Here is a 21,930-nt window from a genome sequence, read left to right as displayed (position 1 = left end):
ATCGGCGATGATGACAAAATTAGCCTGTAAAATTCGACCGCCTTTATTAGTGACGTTTTCGAAAATTTTAAAAAGAGGAGGAAGGGCTGTTATTACATTTATGGTTTTCATGGAACTCTCACAAACAAATTTGTTTGTAAAATGGTCTATAATATTTCAGCAAAGTTTAATTTGACATAGTCATAGTCATAGTCATAGTCAATTTTATTTTTTCCAACCAGCAAAAAAATAACATACAAAATCAAAAGATAAACAAAATTTAACACACATTTTTACTGGGGAAGGGAAGCCGCGGGGAACCAAATTTGGTTATCGAGCAGCGACACCCAAGATTCGTCATCTAATTTAATTTGGAAACTCGGAAGTTATGTTTTAAGAATAAAATGTACCGGTACAGGTTTGAAAATCCCATCCAATCGGATAACTCGTAGGGTATTCCCTGATTAATCGGGTAAGTAAAGGTCTGAAATGCTGATACGTGTTGTATATATTGTCTAGAAATAGCCTGATTGCGAACACTATAAACACTAATAAATAGTTTATATATAACCATAGTTTAAATAGGCGCAAACATGCAAATGGCAATGAATTATAAATAGGCCATATTACAGGATGAAAAGGACGCGGGAAATCAGTGGTGGTTATCGAGCAGCGGCACCTATAAAATAACTCTGGACACTATATTATAAAGAAGAAAAAGTCAAATACAGTGTAAATAAATTGGAAAATAAAATGCATACAATATCTCGAGGCAATCTGCTATAATCAGCAGTCGCTCACTTCAACAAAACACGACTCTGAACACCACTGACTTGGTAACCATGGAGATGGTATTAATGGACTGTGTCACAACAATACTATTGCTGTATTGTGATGCGCATTGTCTAACAGTCGCCAATAAACGTCAGATTCCGAAGGCGTAACACTGGCTTTCAATTAGGCGCGGTGGATATTGAGAGCAAAGAAAACAGGTAATAAAATCTTGTAGCATTAAATAGAAAGACGGAATATCTGTGACGCTAAAATTAAATTAAACGAGATACGGTAACGTGGTAGGTACCGGTAACGGTACTCAGTGCTGCAGTGATATACTGTATATCAATGCAGACGTGGTCCATTAAAAGAATAATTTGCACTGGACAACAGTTTGAACATATAAGGACAGCGTAATGAGAAAATTAGTAATGCAATAATTACGTCAATTATCACAGCTAGGCCATATTTACAGTACTTGGTCATTAGGAATAGTTCAATAACATTATTCACTCTGTTTTAGGTGAGGGTATGAAAACAGTAATACAACAACTTAGGAGACAAATTGTTTCAAACAATTGGAAGTAAGTCGACAAAAAAAATAATGTTAATAGGACATGTTTTGTTTGCTTTTTAACATATGAATAACATGTGTCATCAATGCTCAGGGCATTGATTCAATTACAGAAATCAGATATGAACTCATTCACTACATTAAAGTAAATACAGTAATGAACGTTTGTCATATAAAGATACAAGAGCTATAAATTGAGAAAGATTGTTGCTGTAAAGTAATGAAAACATAATATATTAACTATTGCAAGTATACAGTAATTACTAGGTCATTGCAGTGATTCAATAACCTTTCACATTATATTTTTTTTCAGGTGGTGTCATAAAAGCAGCCACAATAAAGATCTTGGTCGGGTTGTTACAAACATTCGAAGTAAGTCGACACGAAATTCTTTTTCATATTTGATTTGAAAAGTTGGTATGACATGCTTCGTAAATCAGCACGGAGAGCATTCCACATAACAACACCCTTATATTTGAGTGAATTTTGCGTTTTAGTGTAAGTCTGTCGAGGTACATGGAGTGATGAAGTGGATGCTGATCTAGTGTTATAATTGTGAACATTGCTTTGCTTGACAAAATAGTTATTAAATGCCTGTGGCAGGCAACAATTGTGGAATTGGTGCATCAACTTACCAATTTCTAGATGATAAATATCGGTATACTTCAGGACACCAGTTTCATGATACATAATATTCATGTTAATATGAGCAGTAGGCCTATAGAGAATTTTAACGGCCCTGTTCTGTAAAACTTTAATAGGATTTAGTTTTGACTTGGAGGCTGATCCCCATGCAACAACTGCATATTGGATATATGTTTGAAAGAGAGAATAATAAACTATCTTCAGTGTATTTCTGTCCGTGTAATGTTGGAGTTTGCTCAAGATGCCTACTGAACGTGAAAGTTTTTTTCGCACTTCATTGATGTGCACATCCCACTGTAGACGATTGTCTATGTTTAACCCCAGATATTTATACGAAGGCACAGACTCGAGCTCGATTCCATTGATTTTGATTTCTAAAGGAGTTTTGTCGCGGTTGTGATTAGGCTTAATGTGGACTACTTTAGACTTTTGTATATTGATGGTGAGCTTGTTACTAAGCATCCAATTATAAATTTTTACCATTTCTAGGTTGACATGATTTTGGAGATTCAGTGAAGATTTGGAGCTACAGAGAAGACCGGTGTCATCTGCAAATAATTTGGTCATCAAATCAGAGCAATGAGAGATGTCGTTTATAAAAAGAACGAATAATAATGGGCCAAGGCAAGACCCTTGGATTACACCAGCTTCGATTGGAAGAACTTGGGAACGGTGAGAGTCAACTTCGACAAATTGGAGTCTGCCCTGCAGATAATCTTTGATGAGGGCATGCGCGCAACCTCGAATTCCGTAGTGATTAAGTTTGCGAAGGAGTATGCTATGACTAACGGTATCAAAGGCTTTTTTTAGGTCTAAAAAGGCACAGCAGACATGCTCTCCCTTCTCGAATTTATCATAGATATATTCTATGAGGTCAATTATGGCATGGCTTGTTGAGTGATTTTTTTGGAAACCAAATTGGCATTTATTTATTAGTTTGTTCTCACCACAAAAATCACTTAATCTGCAATACAGAAGTTTCTCAAAGACAATTGCCAGACATGATAAGATGGAGATTGGTCGATAATTAGATGGGTTAGTTTTATCACCTGATTTGTATAATGGTATGACTCTGGCAAGTTTCAGCGCAGATGGAAATATGCCTATTCTTATAGACGTGTTGAAGAAATTTACTATGATGGGTGAGATTATGTCAGCAATCTTCTTAAGGAGAAATGTAGAGATGTTATATGGGCCTGTGGCCTTTCCCGTTTTCAAAGCAAGAATGGTATTGAAGACTTCGGTCACATTTGTTGTTCGCATATAAATTGACTCCTTAACGGGAGCTTTTAGAAAGCTCGAGAAATGTTCATTTGTTGTGGGAACATCTGCTATTAAATTTTTCCCAATATTTGAGAAGAATTTATTAAGTTCAGATGCAATGGTTAGGCTATCATTAGTTTTGAGTCCATTTTGAAGTTTTAGTTCTGATATTGAGGAGTTGTTCCTCGATTTAATGTTCACAATCTCCTTTATTGTCTGCCATGTTTGATTTACATCTCCTCTATTGCTTTTCATTTTTGACAAATAATAGGCTTGTTTTGATTTTCTTAGTAGGTGAACTAAGATGTTGTGGTATTTTTTGTAATGTGCGCGTTGGCTTTCACTGCCATGCAAATAATATTTTTTATGCATTTTACTTTTTAATCTAATGGATGTTTGGATACCATTCGTAATCCAGGGTTTGGATAGAATTTTTGTTTTTTTGCGAGAAACCGGTACCATAGGTGCATGTTCATCGAGTAAATGTTCCAATGAGGTCATAAAGATGTTGAACACCTCATTGAAGCTATCAGTGGACAATTCTGTCAATAAAAATCCATAGAATGCATTTTGAGCATCATTTCTGAATGTTTCCTCATTGAAATGAGACATTTTTCTTTTCATGCGGGGTTTGGCCTTACGGAAAGTTGTGTTCGAAAAAGAAAAGGATGACATAATAGGAAAGTGATCGGATATATCATGTTGTATGATAATAGACGAGGAGCAGCGATCGATTGCATTCGTGTATATATGATCAATTAATGTATGTGATGTCGAGGTTACTCTTGTTGGGCGCGTTATGATTGGAACGGCTAGGTGCGATAGAAGCATGTCAGTGTAACGTGTAGACAAATTATCTTTGGATAGTAAATTAATATTAAAGTCGCCCAAGATTATAAAAAGGCTTTTCGAATTTTCTAGTTTGGAAAGTAGGGAATTCATTGTTTCCATGAAATCGGAAAGATCGTTGCGAGGATGTTTGTAAACAACTCCAACAATGAACTTTTTGGGGTTATCAGATGAGGATTCATTAACCTGAATCCATATATCTTCACAATGGGGAAAGTTGAGTCTAAACTCAATTGTTTCAACAAATAAAACATCATGGCGTATAAAAATCCCTACACCCCCAGCCTTGGTAGGAGATGGAAAATGAATGAAGTTGTAATTATTTATAAATATAGTACTAATGGGAGATTCATTAAGTCTAGTTTCGCTTAAGGCAATGATATGCGGTAGTTGGTCGAAACTTGTTAACATTTGCATTAGGTCATCAATGTGCTTTGGAAGGGATCTTATATTGACATGCAAAAAAATGAAGTCAGTCGATTTGAGCTGCGATAAAGTTCCACTAATATTAGGGAGTTCTAGGTATTCACTTGTAATAGGGCAAATAGTAGAGGGCAAGTTCAATGATTCCCATGAAAAGGTATATGGAAAAGAGGCATGAGAATTTTGAGCAAGGCACACTTCACAAATATAGTTTAAATTTGAGTGGAGCAATGGGGCAACACATGTAGGGTGAAATTTAAGGTCACACAAATTGCAGCATATAAAAAAATCGGGTAGACACAAAAAATGACATATTGAACATATTTGTTCAGAAGACATGGAAAATAATGATTATATAAGAAAAATAAAGGTTATTAAAAAAGTCTGACCTATTTTATTTTTTGGAGATCATCTTCATCCAAGATTTCAAGAGTATTTGTCATTCTGTTTTTTTTTATCCGGACTTTTCCATTGGAGGTCCATAGGTACGCGTAACCGCATCTATTTTTTAGCGCCTTTGCTTGAAAAAATAAGTCTTTGTTCCTATTGGTGAGGTTTTCGGAAATGAAAACTTTAGACATGTCTTTAATATTAGATGTATTTGAAGCAGCCTTTAAACGTTTGCGGTTTTCGAAAATCTGATGTCGAATTCTTCGGTTAGTAAATCGAGCAATAATAGGAGGGTGGTTTTTCGGATTTCTTGTAGGGAAGCGATGAGTAAAAGAAATATCCCTTGGCTGGATATTCACCTTGGTGAGTTTTGAAATCTCTAAAACCAGTTCGTCGGTGTTTTCATTTGCTAAGGGTGGGACTCCGTGAAACTCCAGGTTTTCGAGTCTGGAGCGCCGTTCCTGGTCTTCAGTGTGCTCGGATAAATACCAAAGATCTTCTTCAAGATCCAGGATGCGTTCTTCTAAGCATTGAATTTTTTTATTTTGATATTTTAGTTGGTCATCCATATTTTTTTGATGTTTTAATATGTCATCAAACTTTTTAGATTGAAAGTCCTGGGACTCTCTGATGACAGATAGTTCATTTTTAATTTCCTTCAAGAACTTATTTTGATTGTCCATAAATTCTTTTAATCCTGGACTCAAGGGTAAATACTCTGATGAGTTGTTAAAATTCTCAGAGATGCAGCGAGCAATGATGCTTGGAAGTTGAATTTCAATGTTCTTTTGAATATTTTCCTGAATCTTAGTCAAGCTCAGAGAGGAAACAGGTGGTGTTAGTTGTTTCTCTTCACTATGGCCTGAGTAGGATGTGGAAGATGAACCAGGTAAAGATGGTATTATTGGTGACAGACCAGGATCCGGTGGACTGGATTTGCTCGTTGGTTCTGATGCAGGTTTGCGATCTTGAGATTTTTTGCTTTTTATTCCGAGTGGCATAATCAGGTGTTGAGTTGATGTTATAATTAGTTAGAGTAATTAAATTAGATATTTAGTATCTTAATCAAATAGCGAATAATGACAGACTTTGTATCGTGTCATGTTTTTCATTTACTCATTTGGGGTGGTAAGTAAAGTTGTTCAAAAACTGGCGCAGCATTGTTTTGGCTCTGTTAATTTAGTTTAAAAGATATTCGAATGGAAATAGATTTGAAGTTGTGGCCTAATTAGTACAAACGTGAGAATATTTACAGTGACATGTTAAATAAGTGAAGTTTTCAAATTAAAAGAAATTCCTGACCACTTTGGTATTTTCAAAACCATTAATTTGCTTTGTTATTAAAATTTTCGTTCAAATTACTCATATTTTCCTATGTCCCCCCTATATTCTATTTTTTTTTTTGGATACTTCTCTCACCGAAATCAAATGTTCAAAATGCACGATTTTTTGTGTTCATGTTTTCATTTATATGTATGCTCTTGTGGTATATATTAACAAAGTTTATTTCGTCGTGCAAGAAATCACAAAATATTATAGAACACAAAATACTATACATGACAATATTAAATTTCATTGCAATTGATAGGAAGGTGCGGATGATCAGAAATGATCATTGTGAGTCTGCGACACTAAAATTTAGTACGAGTCAAAATTTAATGAAAAGAGGCTCTAGACACAAAAGAAGCTTTTAAAAAAATTAACAATAAATTAGAAATAATATAAATCTTTACATATTATTTGAATAGGAGAAAATAACCTAGCAGTCGGGGGAAAAACAATTAGGACACAATATTTTCAAAACATGTTTCATTTTATTATTCCGCTGTACATCGGTACGATTACAGAGCTTAAATTATCATTTATTGACACATTCAATATTAAAATGCGCAATCATTCTTATTCAAGGAAATTAATACATATGTGAGTATTTACAATAGAACTGTGTGGTGGTTTTTGGTCAATTCGCCGCTAAAATCGTGCGAAATCGGTCTCTGAAATCGGCAGTAACTATCCGGTTAACCGGATATTCAAAATACGGAATACCCGGATATATCCGTTATGCGGATAGTAAAAATTATAGGTATCCGAACTAACCCTAGTAGGGTCATCCTCCTCGCTTTGTATTTTGATTACTGGACCATTTGGTTTGACATTTTGAGTAGTTAAAAATTGATTTTTTTCCAGGCGGCTATTACTTTCACTTATTTCAAAAATTCCTGTGGACATCAAGAGATTCGCTTTTTATGTGTCAGATTAAAAAATAGCGACACCTTGTGACGTGTCCATATATTTGAGCATAGCTCTCTTGTTTCTGCTGTTATTTTCTTTTCCGTTTTCCGTTCATTCATTCGATTAAATGATGCATGTAACCAAAAAACTTTTTCAAGTGGGACCGACTATTTATACAGAAACGATAAACTACCGGTACCGTACCATTACAATTTCATTCCTGAAATAATATTTGAAATGTGTTAATTTCTAAAATTCATAGGTGAATTTCTAAATTTCGAACCAGCTTCTCCAGTCCTACAGGGGTGGTGACTCTTCTACGGCCCCATGGGCCGGGGCCAAGGCTCATCTAATTGGGCCACATGGGCCATGGCCCATCAAGCTATGGGCCGCGGTCCATCAGGAAAAATTCAATTATCTTACCAAAATTTTCAATTATATTCGAACCAAAAAAAATCGCAGTATGCCACCAAACCTTTTTCTTACAATAAGCCTTTACACAAAAATAAAGCAAAATACCAAGCTACAGAAAAGGATACGCCTGAAGTATGTGTACCAGGTTAGGGTTAGGACAAAATTTTGTTCAGATTTTTCACATTATAGGCCTAGTTCTATTATGAGTTCGGGGAGTGGGTAGGATTTACATATTTATTAGTCTTTATTATTTTATCCCTTTACAAAAATTGATGGGCCGAGGCCCATTTCAATGGGCCGTGGCCCCGACCCATGGGCCGTAGAGGAGTCACCACTTCCACTCCTCCAGTCTGTCAGTTACTCAAGAGTTTCGAGATAAAAAAATACAATAGTTGATTCATTTTGCACATTATGGTATTGAGAGTAGCAAAATGTTTGCATTTTTTCACCATGCCTGTGCTATGCTCGTGTATTTCAGTATTTATAAATGCATGTCATGTTATTAACTTCTAGAGGCCGAGAGGTATCAGTGCTTTTTCGAAATGATCCTAAAATTCTAAATTATTAAGCGGAGGGTGACAATAGATCTTGTATTTTTTGTGGAGAAGGGAAGCGTATTTATTGCTCTACTATCATCCTAACGATGATACAAATATAATTTTTTTTCTCAGAAATTAAATTATGACTGATTTATGACTATTTGCCTACTGTATAAGATACAGTAGCTAAAAAGAAACACTTTTGATATATCACAGTATCAGAAAAGCACCCTATTACAGTATTACATTAACATGGCTGACAATGTCACAACTACAAGTTATGGGAATGCAAGTACAATTGCAAGTACAGTGTTAGCAACAACACAACCCACAACTTCTGTAAATACAACAATTCAGGAAACTACTTTGAACTCTACAGCTGGAACTACAACAATATATTTTTCATCAACTACTCAAGGCAGGAATGAAACAAATTCAAATGAGAGTGCATGTTTGCGTGTGTTGTATGAAGATATTGGCGCATCGAGGTGATGTATACCAATATGAAAAATTTCTGTTCTCTTTATCACCATTTTGACAAGTTACAATAATTTATTTTAAGGCATTGGTTCCCAATGTTTTTCGAAGTATTCCTTCATTTATGTCTCCTCCTTATACATTCAATGTTTAGTGGATCTGTATGTACGGTAGGCGCTGTGGCTTTATCATGGATTGAATAGTTCATCATGTGTATATAAATATGTATTTAAATAATACTAAATAGTATTAGGAAAACCACAATGAATACATAAAACTTCTGTATCTACTCCATGGAAACAACAAAATTTCTCCAAAGGAAGGAATTCTAACTCTGTTAGGAAATGCTGGTTTAAAGGCTTTAACATGTATTATGTGCCACAGACGTGAAACCCAGCAGCGTGACCTTGCCAAAGTTTGACAAACACTGCTTTACCTACGACATTAATTCTTTAATTTCGAATTATTAGTGGAACGAGGAACTAAGACTTCCTTAGAATCTGGGTGAAGTGTACAAAATTTTCCTCAAATAACACAATGTATTATTCTTTTACAGAGTCCGAATATGGGATGTAGCATTATTTTTGCCAAATCTTCTATTTCTTATGTTTTTGTTATATCGATTCTACAAATCGAGGGGTCGTTTGCATCGAAGTTTAGGAGGATCAAGCCCCATATTTACCACATATTTTTGTCTTGTGATCATGACTGCAATATTGAGTGTTATTAGATGTATTGTATCCATGACAGTAGATGTTTCATCCGTAGCTGGTTCAGATGCCAATAAGGTTTGTTTTTCTTATATTTAAATTTCTTTCATTTGTCAATATATATATAACGTTCTTATCAACTAAAATTTCAGCTGCTCTGGGTGACGCTACGATTTTTCCTGTTAATGGCAGAGATGAGTGTGCTTGTATTTGGACTTGCATGTGGCCACCTGGACAGCAAATCAAGTATTAGAAGAGTTTTGTTAATCACAACTTTTCTCGCTTTGATTTACTCAACTGCGCAAGTAAGATGTATATATAATTGTTTGTTTTTTACATAACAAATTTTCATTTTTATCCACTTTTCCCATAAGTTGAACTCCCATTAAACTCATAACTTTGGCTTGGGCTTTCCGGAGACAGATTCAAAATTTGGGATGTTTATATTGATATTTGAGTTGAAGTCGGGATCATGTTTTTATAATTATTTATACTTTTTTGGGCGGTCCAGAAATGTGTGGAGGTAACTAATTTTGTTTGCCTACTTTACATCAAGTTGTGTGAAGGGACAGAAGCCAAGGTATATAACACAGACAGTCTCCAAACTCGTAATAGAACTAAAATAAGGCCTTTTCCTAACCTGGTACACACACTACGGAAGTACCCTTTATTGTATACGCATTAAGTTGACTATGCATTCTCAGTAAACAATTACAGAAGACCTATATACCGAAGTTCGGTTTCCTTACAGTTCGAGGTCAAAATTTTGTCGACCCAGGGTCTGTGCTGGAGTTGTAGTCTGGTGTAAATTTCTTCCAATTTCACATCCTTGGTATTCAGTTATTAAAACCTCTGTGGGTTAGTATTGCATAATTCTTTAAATTTGGAGCCTAGTGTAATAATATAATTTTGTTTCTTTACACAGGGTGTGCTTGAAATGATGTATCCTGATCCACATTACATAGTACAGGAAGAGTCTTGGACTGTATATGGTCATGGCGGTGCCTTATTTAGCTTTATTACTTCTGTTATCTTCTTTTTGGTAAGTTGTTTTTGGTATATTGTTACAATTTTAGTGAACATTATAGCAATACTGAACCATACTTTTCCCTTTCATATAGGTATATACACTTGTTGATCTCTTGCCTTTATGTGATTGTGTGAAGAACTTTTTGACTATTCCAAGTAAGTTCCCATTATCTTGATTCTCACCTCGACACTTCTGTGCCCAAATATTTTTTCCCGATTCATTGACTGATTTATAAATATTGTTAATTTAGGGGGACTTTTTTATTTAATGTATAACAGCGATCCTTTCTTTTTTGATGCGTATGAAAGAAATCTGCTGTGAATATAGCTGAAATTTGTGGAAGTATTTGTAACAATATTTACATAAGTCATTCAATCATTGGAACTACAATATGTATCAATTATCTTTCTGTCTTGACTTCTAGAATCATATCCATACATTCTTAAAACTGATTTTGAAAATGAAGTTGTAAACAATTTTTCCTACAAAAATAGCCAGTTTGTTGTTGTAGAATTACAAGTTTTGATTTATCAAAGCCATATAAATGATAGTATTTTGGCTGATTTTATATATGTGAATATGTCTACTCAATATTTCAATCCCTTACACCAAAATATAGCTTCTCTTGGAAGGATTTTGATAAAATCATAAGCTTGGAAAAAATTGAATCATTTTTTTCAGCAAAAAAGACGTTTTATGTATATGTGAGTTTCATGGCACTTCTTTACTTTTGCTTCGCTCTTGGAAGTGGACTTCTGTATAATGGGCATTCAGCTGGACTTTGGTATGAATATTGTATTTTGTGAGAACATAACGATCATCTATTTCAGAACGGTATCAAAACACCTCTGTCAAAATATAAATATAGTTAAGATTTTATATTTGTTTTGTGATGTTGAACGTTTGAATTTAGGTTATTTATCTGCAGTGAGCCGCATCTGTACAAATTCTGCTTTATTAAGAACTCTAAAAAAGATTCCAAAAGTTATAAAACTGATTGTATACGTGAATTTTAATTGTACCTGTATTTCTCATGTGCAAAATTTACTAATCCAGCCCTTCATTTTTCACAGTATTCTGGACGCAACATCTCTTATATATTTCATTCTATTTGCACCATTTTTATACGTAACCTTCCTACATTCGTACCTTGGGAGCATAAAACAGAACAGTGTGTTATTCTCGTATTCGGCCCAGGTTGATGAAGGATTGGAAGACATTCCAGATAATGCAGTACATGGAGGAAGAGTAAGTAGTATTTATTGAGTCACAATCTTACTTTGTACTGTAAATGCATTTATGATATTTCCTTATCTATAGCCTGGCTCAGACTTCAACGGTGTGCTTGTGTTCGATCGGATACCAGCCTCAAATTATAGCAATGAAAAGAATGGGATGGAGGAACCACTACATGACCTTGCTGGAGAAAAACTGCGCCATGATAGTGAAGTTGGCGACAGTTCAACAGTAAACTTTTTCAAGGATATTGATCTTGGGGACAATGATGATGAGCTAAATTTTCGATGAAAATAAGTTACCCGAATACATAAAATGCCAAAAGAGATTTACATGGTACAGGTGGTTTTGCAGTTCACATAGCATTATAAAATGTATCATAATTATTAACTGAGATTTATTATAGAGTATGTTAGTACAAACTCTGTCTGTGGCAGTTGGTATATTCAACTGGCTGGCATTCTTGAAAAACTGGTCAATGAAAGATAATATATAACTACTTTACATTTAAAAATGTGTGAATGATCATTTTAGTACCGGTATCCAAAGTCTTCATTGCTTTAGATGTTTACATTCTCTTATACAAGGTATATTGTGCCTAATTCAATGTTACCTGTACTGTTTAAATACTCCCTCCACTAGAACTTCCAAAAATATGGGCATTGGTGAATAGTATTGTTGTGCAATTGTACTCATGACGACTATATTTCTCAATAGCACTGTATATGCTTTCCTCCAAATAAATATATATATACATTTCATCATGATTGATATTTTGTTTTTATTACTCCAGTTCAGAAATAATATTGAATCTTACTCGGCAGCAGTTAGCTTACCAAAGCTTTTAATAACAAACTCAGTTATATGAGAAATCATAATTGTATAGGCCTGACCCCGAGTGAACTAGCTTCAATTTGAAGCACGAAAGCAACATTGCCAACTGGAATTCATCACGTCCATAACGACATCCATGCACTTGGCTTCCATCTTGAACACAATGTTCAGTACTAAAAGCAAACACGGTTAAACATGCAATTTACTTGATTTTTAAAAATGGCATCATATGAAGACGTAGATAGAGCATGAAAGAAAATGCCCCACAACAGTGGTTCAGCCAAAGGTTGGAGATCTTAGTAGTGAGAATAGGTGAAATTCATAAAATACAGCAGGCAGGCGATGGGGCTGTGCATTTTCACTCAAGTTTCGTAGTTAGGAAGCAAACAATATGCTTCAAAATATTGCGATTTATTGCATGTTTTCAACATGATTTCGAATTTTCATTAACGAAGTTCATTCGCTTGTAGTATCATTCATTTGCTTATGAGATTTCTTCCAATCATTCTTCGCAGCTGCAATAAGCACATTTTGTAATGAATACGGATTCTCTTCTTTAACAGGTAACGGTGGAAGAGGATTTCCTTTCAGTTCTAAAACCGACATTCTGAGAAGTTGGTCCTTGTTATGCCACAATGGAAGCATTGCCAACCTTGTATATTTTCCTTGTTGATTTTTATACCTTGGGACTAAAATATTAAAGAGTTTATTTTTGACCTCTTCATCACCATCGGTCCAAAATTCAACCATGTCCTTACAATAAGTATTTTCTGGTCCATATTTGGCAATATCAATTAATCTTATCGCATATTTTTGAGCCTCTGAAGATTTTGAAAATGTCGCCTCTATACGCTCATGTTTGATTAGTGCCATTACAAGTGATCTCAGAATTATAAGTCGCTTGTGGGGGTTTTGGCCCATTTTTTTGAATGGAACCCCATGAGCCATTCCACGAGGCATCTTGGATTATATGTATATTACACTCAGCTGTTTATGAAGAACTGTTTTAAGAAATAAGGATGCAAAATATCAGTTGCGACCAAAGGATAGGTACAATGCTAATTCCTCTCACCGCAATTACTGTAATACAACATACTGTCGTTATAATGAGTTAATTGGGGCTCAGGGTAAACTAATAATGTTGAAAACCAAAACACCCTAAAAAAGGACAACTAGCCTACGTACGGTACCGTATATTTTGGGCAACTACAGAACGAGGCTACCGTATATCTCTGTAACTATAGGCCCATATCGAAATGATAGATGATAATAACAGATCTATGGTTAATAAACTAATAATTCTATGGTCTGAGACTTTGATTTAAGATGAACGCAACATCTGTTTGTATGCTAATAAGACCTCTCTCACACTCAGATATCGATACAATAACTGTCTCTATTTTGGCTAATTGAATTCCAGAGCTATAGGGAATTATTTAATTATATATTTTTAAGTTGATTAAAGTTTCATATAATTTATTGTTTGGAAATACCTGTCTCGCACTAGGATACAGCAACAACAACACACAACATAAAACATGCTGATCATCACTTCGCACAAACGGTTTTCGCGCAAAAAGACTACAGCCGATAGAGTCGGGCACAGAGATGGGGACACGATCATAAGTGAATTGCACCACAAGATAATGTCGTCGCTCAAGATTTGTTTCCAATTAGGGCTCCCGAAAGTACACAGTAAGGTTTTTAGTCGTGCACGACGTTTGTACGCATAAAAATGATTGTCCGACATCTCCACCTCGCGAAATTAAAATGTAGCATAAAAGCCGAGATTTAACTTATCTTGCAAAAATAATCTCGCGAAATGCGTATCCGTTGTCATCTGTTAGTAGCGGTATCTAATGAAATCAGTTTGCAAAATAATAATTGGATGTTATATTTGTTTCATGTTTAGTTCATGCAACGACTAACATACCGGTTCATGATAGAATTTTGCATCACTAGCGGACTAGCCAACCCGAACGAAATGCAGAAATGTGGTGTTCTTATCATGCGTTCTCCTGTGATTAAGGTCTTTTGTCGTAAATGCAGAACTTTGCTTTTAACTTATCGAAAAGGTGGGTCTGGAAGTCTGCAGAAATGTTTCACAGCAAAAATTAAGAATGATTTTACCAGTGAGCCCGGATTTTGCCATGTCTGTGGAAGTCAATTTGCAAGGCAAACGATAATAAGGAACTTACCTGCATTACGAATTATTGGCGGGAAAGTGTACTGGCGTTAGTTCAGTAGTTACGATATATCTTATGGTGTTTTGATAAACAAAGCTTTGATAATGGCTTCTCTTGACGGTGAGTCAAAGCAGATTGTTAATAAAAGTTTAAAATATAGTAGAGCAAAATTTGATTTAAGTGATCTAAAAAAGTCTTCAGACAACCAGTCCCTTTTGCATATGCTTTCATATATGTTAGAGAAATCTGATTTATTAGCCATGGCCATTATTTCAACAGACATTACACATTTTAGTAATGATAGCTTTACAGCTTTATTTGTATATTGGAACTTTTGTTTTTAGATTTGAAGAATGAATTCTCGAGTGTTTCAAACTCAATATCAGAAATTCAAAGAAAAGTACAAGTCTTGTTAGAAAGGCAGGAAAAATATCAAGCAAGAAAAAAAGATCTTGAATTAGAGATAGAGAAGCGAGAGAGTTTATTCAACAAAAATAAATTGACAAAAGATGCAGATGAAATCAAAATGAACTCAACAGGTTTTCACTCAAAAATTTTTTAACATTCAGCCTATTTGACTTTTTGATTTAGGCTTGTAGTTATTAATCTTTATAATTCTCATACAAGTTGTCAAGGTTCTCTGGCATCTTCTTGATCACCCTTTCCATAAATCGAAATATTGCACATCCAACACAATTATAAAATCTCGTTTTTTAAGAGGTTTGAAATCCTACTGAAAGTTGAGTATTCACGAGTTCCTGGGTTGCATATACTAGGTCGGTGGTTACGGGTTAAGAAATTTGAATGTGAACTGTGAAATATATATATATAAAACAGTTAATTCCCATATTTTATCATCCCACCATCATTATTTATTACCAATGAATTAATTTTTTTTTTCAAGTTGTTTCAGAGCATTTTAGAATCCAAATTTTTATTTTAATGATCACTGTGCCTCCTATTACTCATGCTGCTCATTGCATGGTAGTAGATTCGCAAGCACAAGTGGCATTGCTTCCATCTGGTGATCATAGTGTATTAGTGCCTGACTAGTAATGAAAACATCAATCTATTGCTTCAAATTTGACATAATTTGATAATATTTCCAGACTTTGACTGGAGTCAAGCACTCAAAAATGTTCTGTGGGACAATTTCGGTGTAAAAAATCTTCGAGAGATGCAACTTGAGACGATGAATGCAACAATGTGTAAACGAGATGTTATACTTATCATGCCTACTGGTGGAGGAAAAAGTCTTTGTTATCAGGCACCTGCTTTGATATCTGGTAATGGGAAATATTAAGGTTTATGTCCTTGCTAAAACAAAACGTAACAAATTATATTCATTCTGCGGACTACAATACCTATTCTTTTAGATACCCATACAGGGAAACTATGTACCGAGTTACCAACAACCACTTATCAATACATCAGGCTATAGAGCTCAAGTCATTGGATTTTGAAAAACCTTCCTGCATTTTTGTATATTAAATAGTTTTTTGTCACACAATTTTGCCTGTTTTGTAATATTCAGTTTAATTTAGGCTATGCCACAGAACTACATTTGTTGGTATTATAATTGAAATTCTGTTGTTTCATAAATTCTATATATTTAATATCTTAGAATTAAAATGCGCTCAGATTTATGTGAAATGACATCTCATTTCGAATCCTAAATTACACTTACACATTTTATTATATCAAGGGTTGACCCTTGTGATATCACCTCTGATATCTCTTATTGAAGATCAAGTGCTTTCTTTGAAAAACTTGGGAATAAATGCAAAGAAGCTCAGTGCATCTTCCACAAGGGTATGATTTTTGGGTACTATTTTGGTATCTCAGTTCGATCTCAGCAGTTGCGTGATCTGAGTGATTTTAGTTAGGGTTAGGAACTGAATTCTGTGAGAATGTCTTTATGAGATTAAATGCATGTCAAAGTCGCACCACAATTGGTACTTAAAGAGTTAGCCTAGCACCCCATCGCACAAAACAATATAATAATGGCAATTGAAAATATACATAATAATAATCTTGAATGTATTTATACAGCATCTGTGCTATACATTCCAAATTTATTGGTGCCTTTTATTAACTTAAGCTAGGGAACAAAAAAAGCTGTATCATTCTCAAAACTGCAAAACACTTATTGACATCATTGCTTAGATCTGATTTAATACTTCTGTTAAATAAATCGACGAATAATCATAATAACAGATCTGTAGAAACAAATGAATTCTATCTAGAAACGAATGAATAGCCTCACTTGTTATTATATTTTCTGTCAAATGCTGACAATTACTAAGCTTTGTTGCCATCTTTAGCAAGAAGTGAATGAAATACACAAAGAAATGGTTGCAAAAGATTCAGAGTTGAAATTGTTGTATGTTACACCTGAAAAAATTTCCAAGAGTAAACGTTTTATGGCTCAGGTAACGTAACAGCTTTCCAATTTGAAATTTTATTACATTGTTCACCTGTAACTTTATCTCGACAGTTATAATGTCTTGTTTGTACACCGATATCCAGTGAATTGCAAGTTTAATTGTCTCAATTCATGTTCATCACATTGAAAACAAAATTTATTCAGTTTAATTCATATCACTTCCATTTTGGTAGCTTTAGATTTAGCCTTAACCCACCAATCAAATTCAATCAAAATATATAATACAATATACACAATATATTGTCATTATATGAATGTCATCATATCACATATGGCTTATAAATTGAACTTGAAATTCAAATCCCAACTTTTTGTCCATCTTCATTTTTCAGTTAGAAAAATGTTATAAATCAGGAAATTTGAGCAGGATAGCAATTGACGAGGTTCATTGTGCAAGTCAGTGGGGAAATGATTTCCGACCAGGTATATTCAAATATACTTATATTGAAGTTTCACTTGAATGGCCAGATGCAACCCATGTTTTTTCTAATTACAGATTACAAGATATTGGGAATTCTCAAACGACAATTCCCTGATGCTCCACTACTTGGACTGACAGCTACATCTACTGACAAGGTAGGAATACGTATGGCTCTAAATTTGCTGAATTATTAAAGATAAATTTGTATATAAGTTTTCAGGAATGATTGGTTTTTTATTGGTAGCATTTCTAATCTGACCTCTAATGCTATTGAGATATTTCATTCATAGATTTTATTTGAGAACACTTCACGAAAATAAAAAAAATACTACTGGCATGTCACTTTCTTTTTAGTGTGAGTTTGCCCAAATTCATGACAGTTCACTAATAAAACAGCATAAAGTGTCAATTGTCATGCTAAGTGCTACATATACATACATTGCTGCAGCGCAGACATCAATAGATACCATTTGATCACATGACTTGAAGGTGATTTATGTAAACATCTTCTACGAAGCAGAGAAATACTCGTAAAGTAGATATTGTGTTGGCAAAGTTAAAGTAGAAACAGGTCTAATCAATGTTGAATTTGATATTCAGGTCACACTTGACACAAAGAAGATATTGAACATCCCATTTGCAATGGTGTTCAAAACATGTTTGAATCGGCCCAACTTATATTATGAAGTTCGAACAAAGCCTGATTCCTATGATTCAACAATTGATGATATTGTACTGACTATCAATTCCAGATTTGAAAAATCATCAGGTAATTATGGTTTTGATTTTTTGTCTGCATCAAATTAAAGTTAATTTTGATATGGGTAACATATAACATATCAAAGATGATATAGGTGTGCATTTTTTTGACATAATTTTTTCAGATTTCAATATTTTTAATTGCTGCTGATATTTTTTTCGAACGCTCCTCTCTACAAACAGATACTCAGATGTACAGGGCTAGCGAATTTGTGGTGGCTGTTATCTGTCCAGTTTAAGATACCTTCCTCATTTTACCATACATACCCTGACTTTGGGAATGATTTGGTCTGACCACTGAATAAAAGAATTAAAACTCATACACAAGGGATTATTGATCATTATCATATTTGACTTTTCTGTTGTTGACAGTCATGGTGCACATGTCAGTCTGTTACTCTATCTATTGGATGAACAAATGAACACACTATCATAGTACACACTATTACATAGTGTTGTTGTTCAAACTTTTTTCATCATGACTCACTTCTTTTGTATATATTTTCATCATGATGATGGCCTGTCCACGTCTAGTTTCGCTCTGCCTCAAAATGAAATTTTCTCTGCCCACTTGAGCATGTAGCGTTTTTTTAGAATACTCTTTTTTCAATACTTTAATAATGTTTTTGAAACATACCGCAACCCCCCATTGAGCTTTTTCGCTGCCCCCAAGGGGGATATGGGTCGGGACCCCCAGTTTGAAGAGTTCGAATCTAGTCCTTATCTGACTGTTAATATGCCAACATCTTTTAAGTTAGGGTCTATCTATCTTGATATAATAACCTACACATTTCATAGCTTAGGTTATTTGACTTTTTTTTTTGCAGGTATTATTTATTGCTTCTCTTGTAAAAATTGTGAGGAAGTTTCAGACTCTTTATGTAAGCGTGGATTATCTGCTTCAGCCTATCATGCAAGGATGGAAGCACAAGATAGATATAGAGTACATAAACTGTGGCTGGGAAATAAGATTAAGGTATCTTGAATTAAATATCGGAATAGAATCTTTTCAACATGTTACTAGTAACAAGATTTTCTCTTGGACTACAGATTATATGTGCGACTGTTGCATTCGGAATGGGAATTGATAAACCTGATGTTCGTTTTGTTATCCACTTTTCTATGAGCAAAAGCATCGAAAATTATTATCAGGTAATCACTTTTTCATTTAACTGATAGCTAAACAAGCAAGAGTGCGGAATAAACTCGAGACTTGACAGTTGATGCATACTGCCTCAAGCGGTTGGAACATGCTGGTCTTCGCACTTCTGATTAACCTGTTTGGGTTTGGCTACAGGTTCCTCCACCATTAAGTCCATACATTTGGAACAAATAAATCTCCGACCTGGTGTGGTTTCATTCCTGTAGTTTCAAAGTATTCAATTTCATGCATCTTGAGAATACAGATGGAAATATTTTGGGCATTTCATAACATTTTTTCCATGTTTTCTTTCTACAGGAATCAGGTCGAGCTGGTAGAGATGGATTGCCAGCATTATGTTTACTATATTATGGATTTGCAGACATATTTCGACAGAGCACTATGGTACTTACGGAACAAACTGGTTTGACCAACTTGAATAAAGTGTTGGAATATTGTCAGAATCTAAACAAGTGAGTTAACACTACTATTCTAATTTACTTTATAACATATTTAACAAGGATGCAGGTGGAAATCAAGTTCTTTTAGACTGTCTTCTCACCTTATGTTTCATTCCAGGTGTCGCAGAAAAATTCTTTTTTCACATTTTGGAAATGAATGGCATTCTAACCTTTGTCGAAGTAGCTGTGATGTTTGCTGCTCCGCAAATGGTGATTTATTATTCACGTTTTTATCTTGTGAATACTTTTCAGATTCAAACCTTGTAGATGATAGTAGGAGGCTAGCATGAAATTATGTTTTGTGTGACCTTGTCTGATTTGTCTATTATTTAATTCTTATTATTTGTAAATTTTCTGGTTTTTGTCTTTTTCTCTGCACTTGGCAGTTAACTTAAATTTATAGGGAACTTGGTCGATGCATCTGTCTCGATGTGTGTACAATTTTCAATTTATATCAAATTTTAAAATCATTTCTGAATAAGTTCATTGGTTCATAAGTTCATTTTACACGAAAATAAAGTAATATTTTCAGTTCTATTTTGGCTATTCTGATGCTTCTCCTGTTGTAGTTTCTGTATTAAAATAGTCTGATCAATCAAAACGGAAATATAACAGTGTATAAAATCTGAAACAAATTTATTTTTGTTCTTGTTAGGTGAAAACTTCAAAGATATAACAGAACTGTGCAATGATTTGGTTTCAATCACCCAAAAATCTTCTGCGGCCGGAGAAAGATTAACTGGAGCTAAATTGGTAGATGCTGCCAGGGGACGAGGAAAATTCAAAACTCAAAATTCTAATTTGAAAGCAATGACTTCTGAAGATGTACAACGGATCCTTGTGTTTATGATCATGAATCAATATCTTAAGTAAGATTTTGTCTGATCTTTGATTGTCATAATTAAATATTATTGGAATGATTGTGTACGGCAGCAGTTCCCAATGCGGGGATAGTTATATACGAGAGGATTGCTGGACTCCTCACGGTTGTAGTAACCGCTGGTTGGTTACAGCTTCCTCCACCATCAAGTCCATTCTTCCGAAAACAAATAACTGGCTTACTAATCCCATACCCGACATGGACTGGTAATTGGACGAGAGGCTGTGGTTCGCCATATCATTATGCTGTCTTTTCGACTTTCCTCTCCCCCTGGCTAATATATACAACTTGGATACTGGCATGCTATTAAATATTGTGGGCAAAATATATTTAGTGAATTTTTTTTTTAGGGAGGATTTCCACTTCACACCTTATGCAACTATAAGCTACCTCGTTCCTGGTCCACAATCATCTTTAATCTCTTTTAATAAGCCTGAACTTTCTTTACCTTCCTCCAAATCAAACTCTAGAAAGAGTTCTTCATATAAAACATTTTGTGAAAATTGGGAAACTAGAACTGAATTCAATCATGAAAATCATTTGAAAAGGGAAATGCCTGTAGATGAGGGTCCTTCATCTTCAAAGAAGTTCAAGTTGAACATGGACACTGATGAACCATGCGATCTAACAGTTGATGAAAATACTGGGGTGGCGATTATTATGAGTGATAGTGAAGATGATTTGTTGTAATTTTCTAAAATATTTTATTCTTTTGTGTTGTTGGTGTTGGAATTTGTAAGCTGGTTCTGTGGTATATAAAAACTCTATTGAGTTTGCGCTATCCTACAGTTTAATTGGGATATGCCGTCATGGTCTTGCGCCAGCGTTACCCTGACTAATCGTTCCCAATCGATGTAAGTATCAGGATTGTAGGAAACTTGTCAAGACTTCTGCAAAATGCCAGAAATATCGCTGAATGAATTCCAGAGTTGCATGTAGTTCGCCAGATGTCGTTTGGGAATATTTTCCTCGCCCTATTGCAAACATCTACCAATCGTCACCATTGATCCGTAGTTGACGGTAACCATGTCACTTTGTTCTCTCTTCATTGTTTCATAAATGAGCTAGCTATTCGACGAAGGGCAACAAATGTGACCGCACTCTCGCGAATGGTAAAAGCCCATCCTTTGCGTTTGATCTTTCACATCACAGTTTGTAAATTACGGTTCCGATTTCAAGCGAACAATATTATCATTACTGAATCCGGGATGAGATATTTATTGTTTCCCCGAAAATAAGACCTAAAAGCCAGTCAATTACGCGAAAT

The 21,930-nt window shown here is 34.7% G+C and overlaps 3 protein-coding genes and 1 long non-coding RNA gene across 5 annotated transcripts; 2 read left to right on the top strand and 2 right to left on the bottom strand.

Moving 5' to 3' along the window:
• The first annotated feature begins 8,196 nt into the window (after positions 1–8,196).
• On the top strand, positions 8,197–12,294 carry LOC120328395 (transmembrane protein adipocyte-associated 1 homolog). The gene is made up of 8 exons (XM_039394863.2): positions 8,197–8,570; positions 9,116–9,347; positions 9,422–9,574; positions 10,195–10,311; positions 10,391–10,454; positions 10,981–11,083; positions 11,373–11,547; positions 11,620–12,294. Exons 1-8 carry the CDS (start codon positions 8,335–8,337, stop codon positions 11,824–11,826), a joined length of 1,287 nt encoding a protein of 428 aa, XP_039250797.2. The 5' UTR covers positions 8,197–8,334; the 3' UTR covers positions 11,827–12,294.
• On the bottom strand, positions 10,958–11,432 carry LOC120328397 (uncharacterized). Its single transcript, XR_005567645.2, has 2 exons — positions 11,322–11,432; positions 10,958–11,147 (listed from the first exon to the last, which is right to left on the bottom strand). It is a non-coding gene; the product is annotated as an uncharacterized LOC120328397 (long non-coding RNA).
• A 5-nt stretch (positions 12,295–12,299) lies between the features above and the next one.
• Positions 12,300–13,745, bottom strand: LOC120328396 (large ribosomal subunit protein bL17m-like). The gene has a single exon (XM_039394864.2). It carries the CDS (start codon positions 13,327–13,329, stop codon positions 12,826–12,828), a length of 504 nt encoding a protein of 167 aa, XP_039250798.2. The 5' UTR covers positions 13,330–13,745; the 3' UTR covers positions 12,300–12,825.
• A 462-nt stretch (positions 13,746–14,207) lies between these two features.
• LOC120328546 (ATP-dependent DNA helicase Q1-like) lies at positions 14,208–21,444 on the top strand. 2 transcript variants are annotated; one of them, XM_039395063.2, is made up of 14 exons: positions 14,208–14,444; positions 14,900–15,094; positions 15,665–15,841; positions 16,261–16,367; positions 16,880–16,987; positions 17,334–17,424; positions 17,498–17,577; positions 18,023–18,191; positions 19,009–19,157; positions 19,232–19,333; positions 19,641–19,795; positions 19,902–19,993; positions 20,439–20,652; positions 21,014–21,444. In XM_039395063.2, the coding sequence occupies exons 1-14, from the start codon at positions 14,285–14,287 to the stop codon at positions 21,351–21,353; spliced, it is 2,139 nt and encodes a 712-aa protein (XP_039250997.2). In that variant the 5' UTR covers positions 14,208–14,284; the 3' UTR covers positions 21,354–21,444. The 2 variants fall into 2 exon arrangements, with proteins under 2 accessions (XP_039250997.2, XP_039250998.2); XM_039395064.2 differs by having other exon boundaries at positions 14,211–14,675.
• The last annotated feature ends 486 nt before the right edge of the window (positions 21,445–21,930 follow it).

The sequence above is a fragment of the Styela clava genome, chromosome 7, assembly GCF_964204865.1.
Source record: "Styela clava chromosome 7, kaStyClav1.hap1.2, whole genome shotgun sequence".
In the NCBI taxonomy this organism is placed as follows: Eukaryota; Metazoa; Chordata; class Ascidiacea; order Stolidobranchia; family Styelidae; genus Styela; species Styela clava.
The sequence above is the reverse complement of the archived record's forward strand: the minus strand, read 5'-3'. Positions and strand labels throughout refer to the sequence as shown.

Coding starts and splice junctions, on each gene's coding strand:
- LOC120328395 (XM_039394863.2), top strand. CDS start 8,335: ATGGCTGACAATGTCACAACTACAAGTTATGGGAATGCAAGTACAATT. Junction 11,084..11,372: donor GGGCATTCAGCTGGACTTTG/GTATGAATATTG, acceptor CATTTTTCACAG/TATTCTGGACGCAACATCTC. Junction 11,548..11,619: donor ATGCAGTACATGGAGGAAGA/GTAAGTAGTATT, acceptor CCTTATCTATAG/CCTGGCTCAGACTTCAACGG.
- LOC120328396 (XM_039394864.2), bottom strand. CDS start 13,329: ATGCCTCGTGGAATGGCTCATGGGGTTCCATTCAAAAAAATGGGCCAA.
- LOC120328546 (XM_039395063.2), top strand. CDS start 14,285: ATGCAACGACTAACATACCGGTTCATGATAGAATTTTGCATCACTAGC. Junction 18,192..19,008: donor CAGATTTGAAAAATCATCAG/GTAATTATGGTT, acceptor TTTTTTTTGCAG/GTATTATTTATTGCTTCTCT. Junction 19,334..19,640: donor GCATCGAAAATTATTATCAG/GTAATCACTTTT, acceptor TTCTTTCTACAG/GAATCAGGTCGAGCTGGTAG.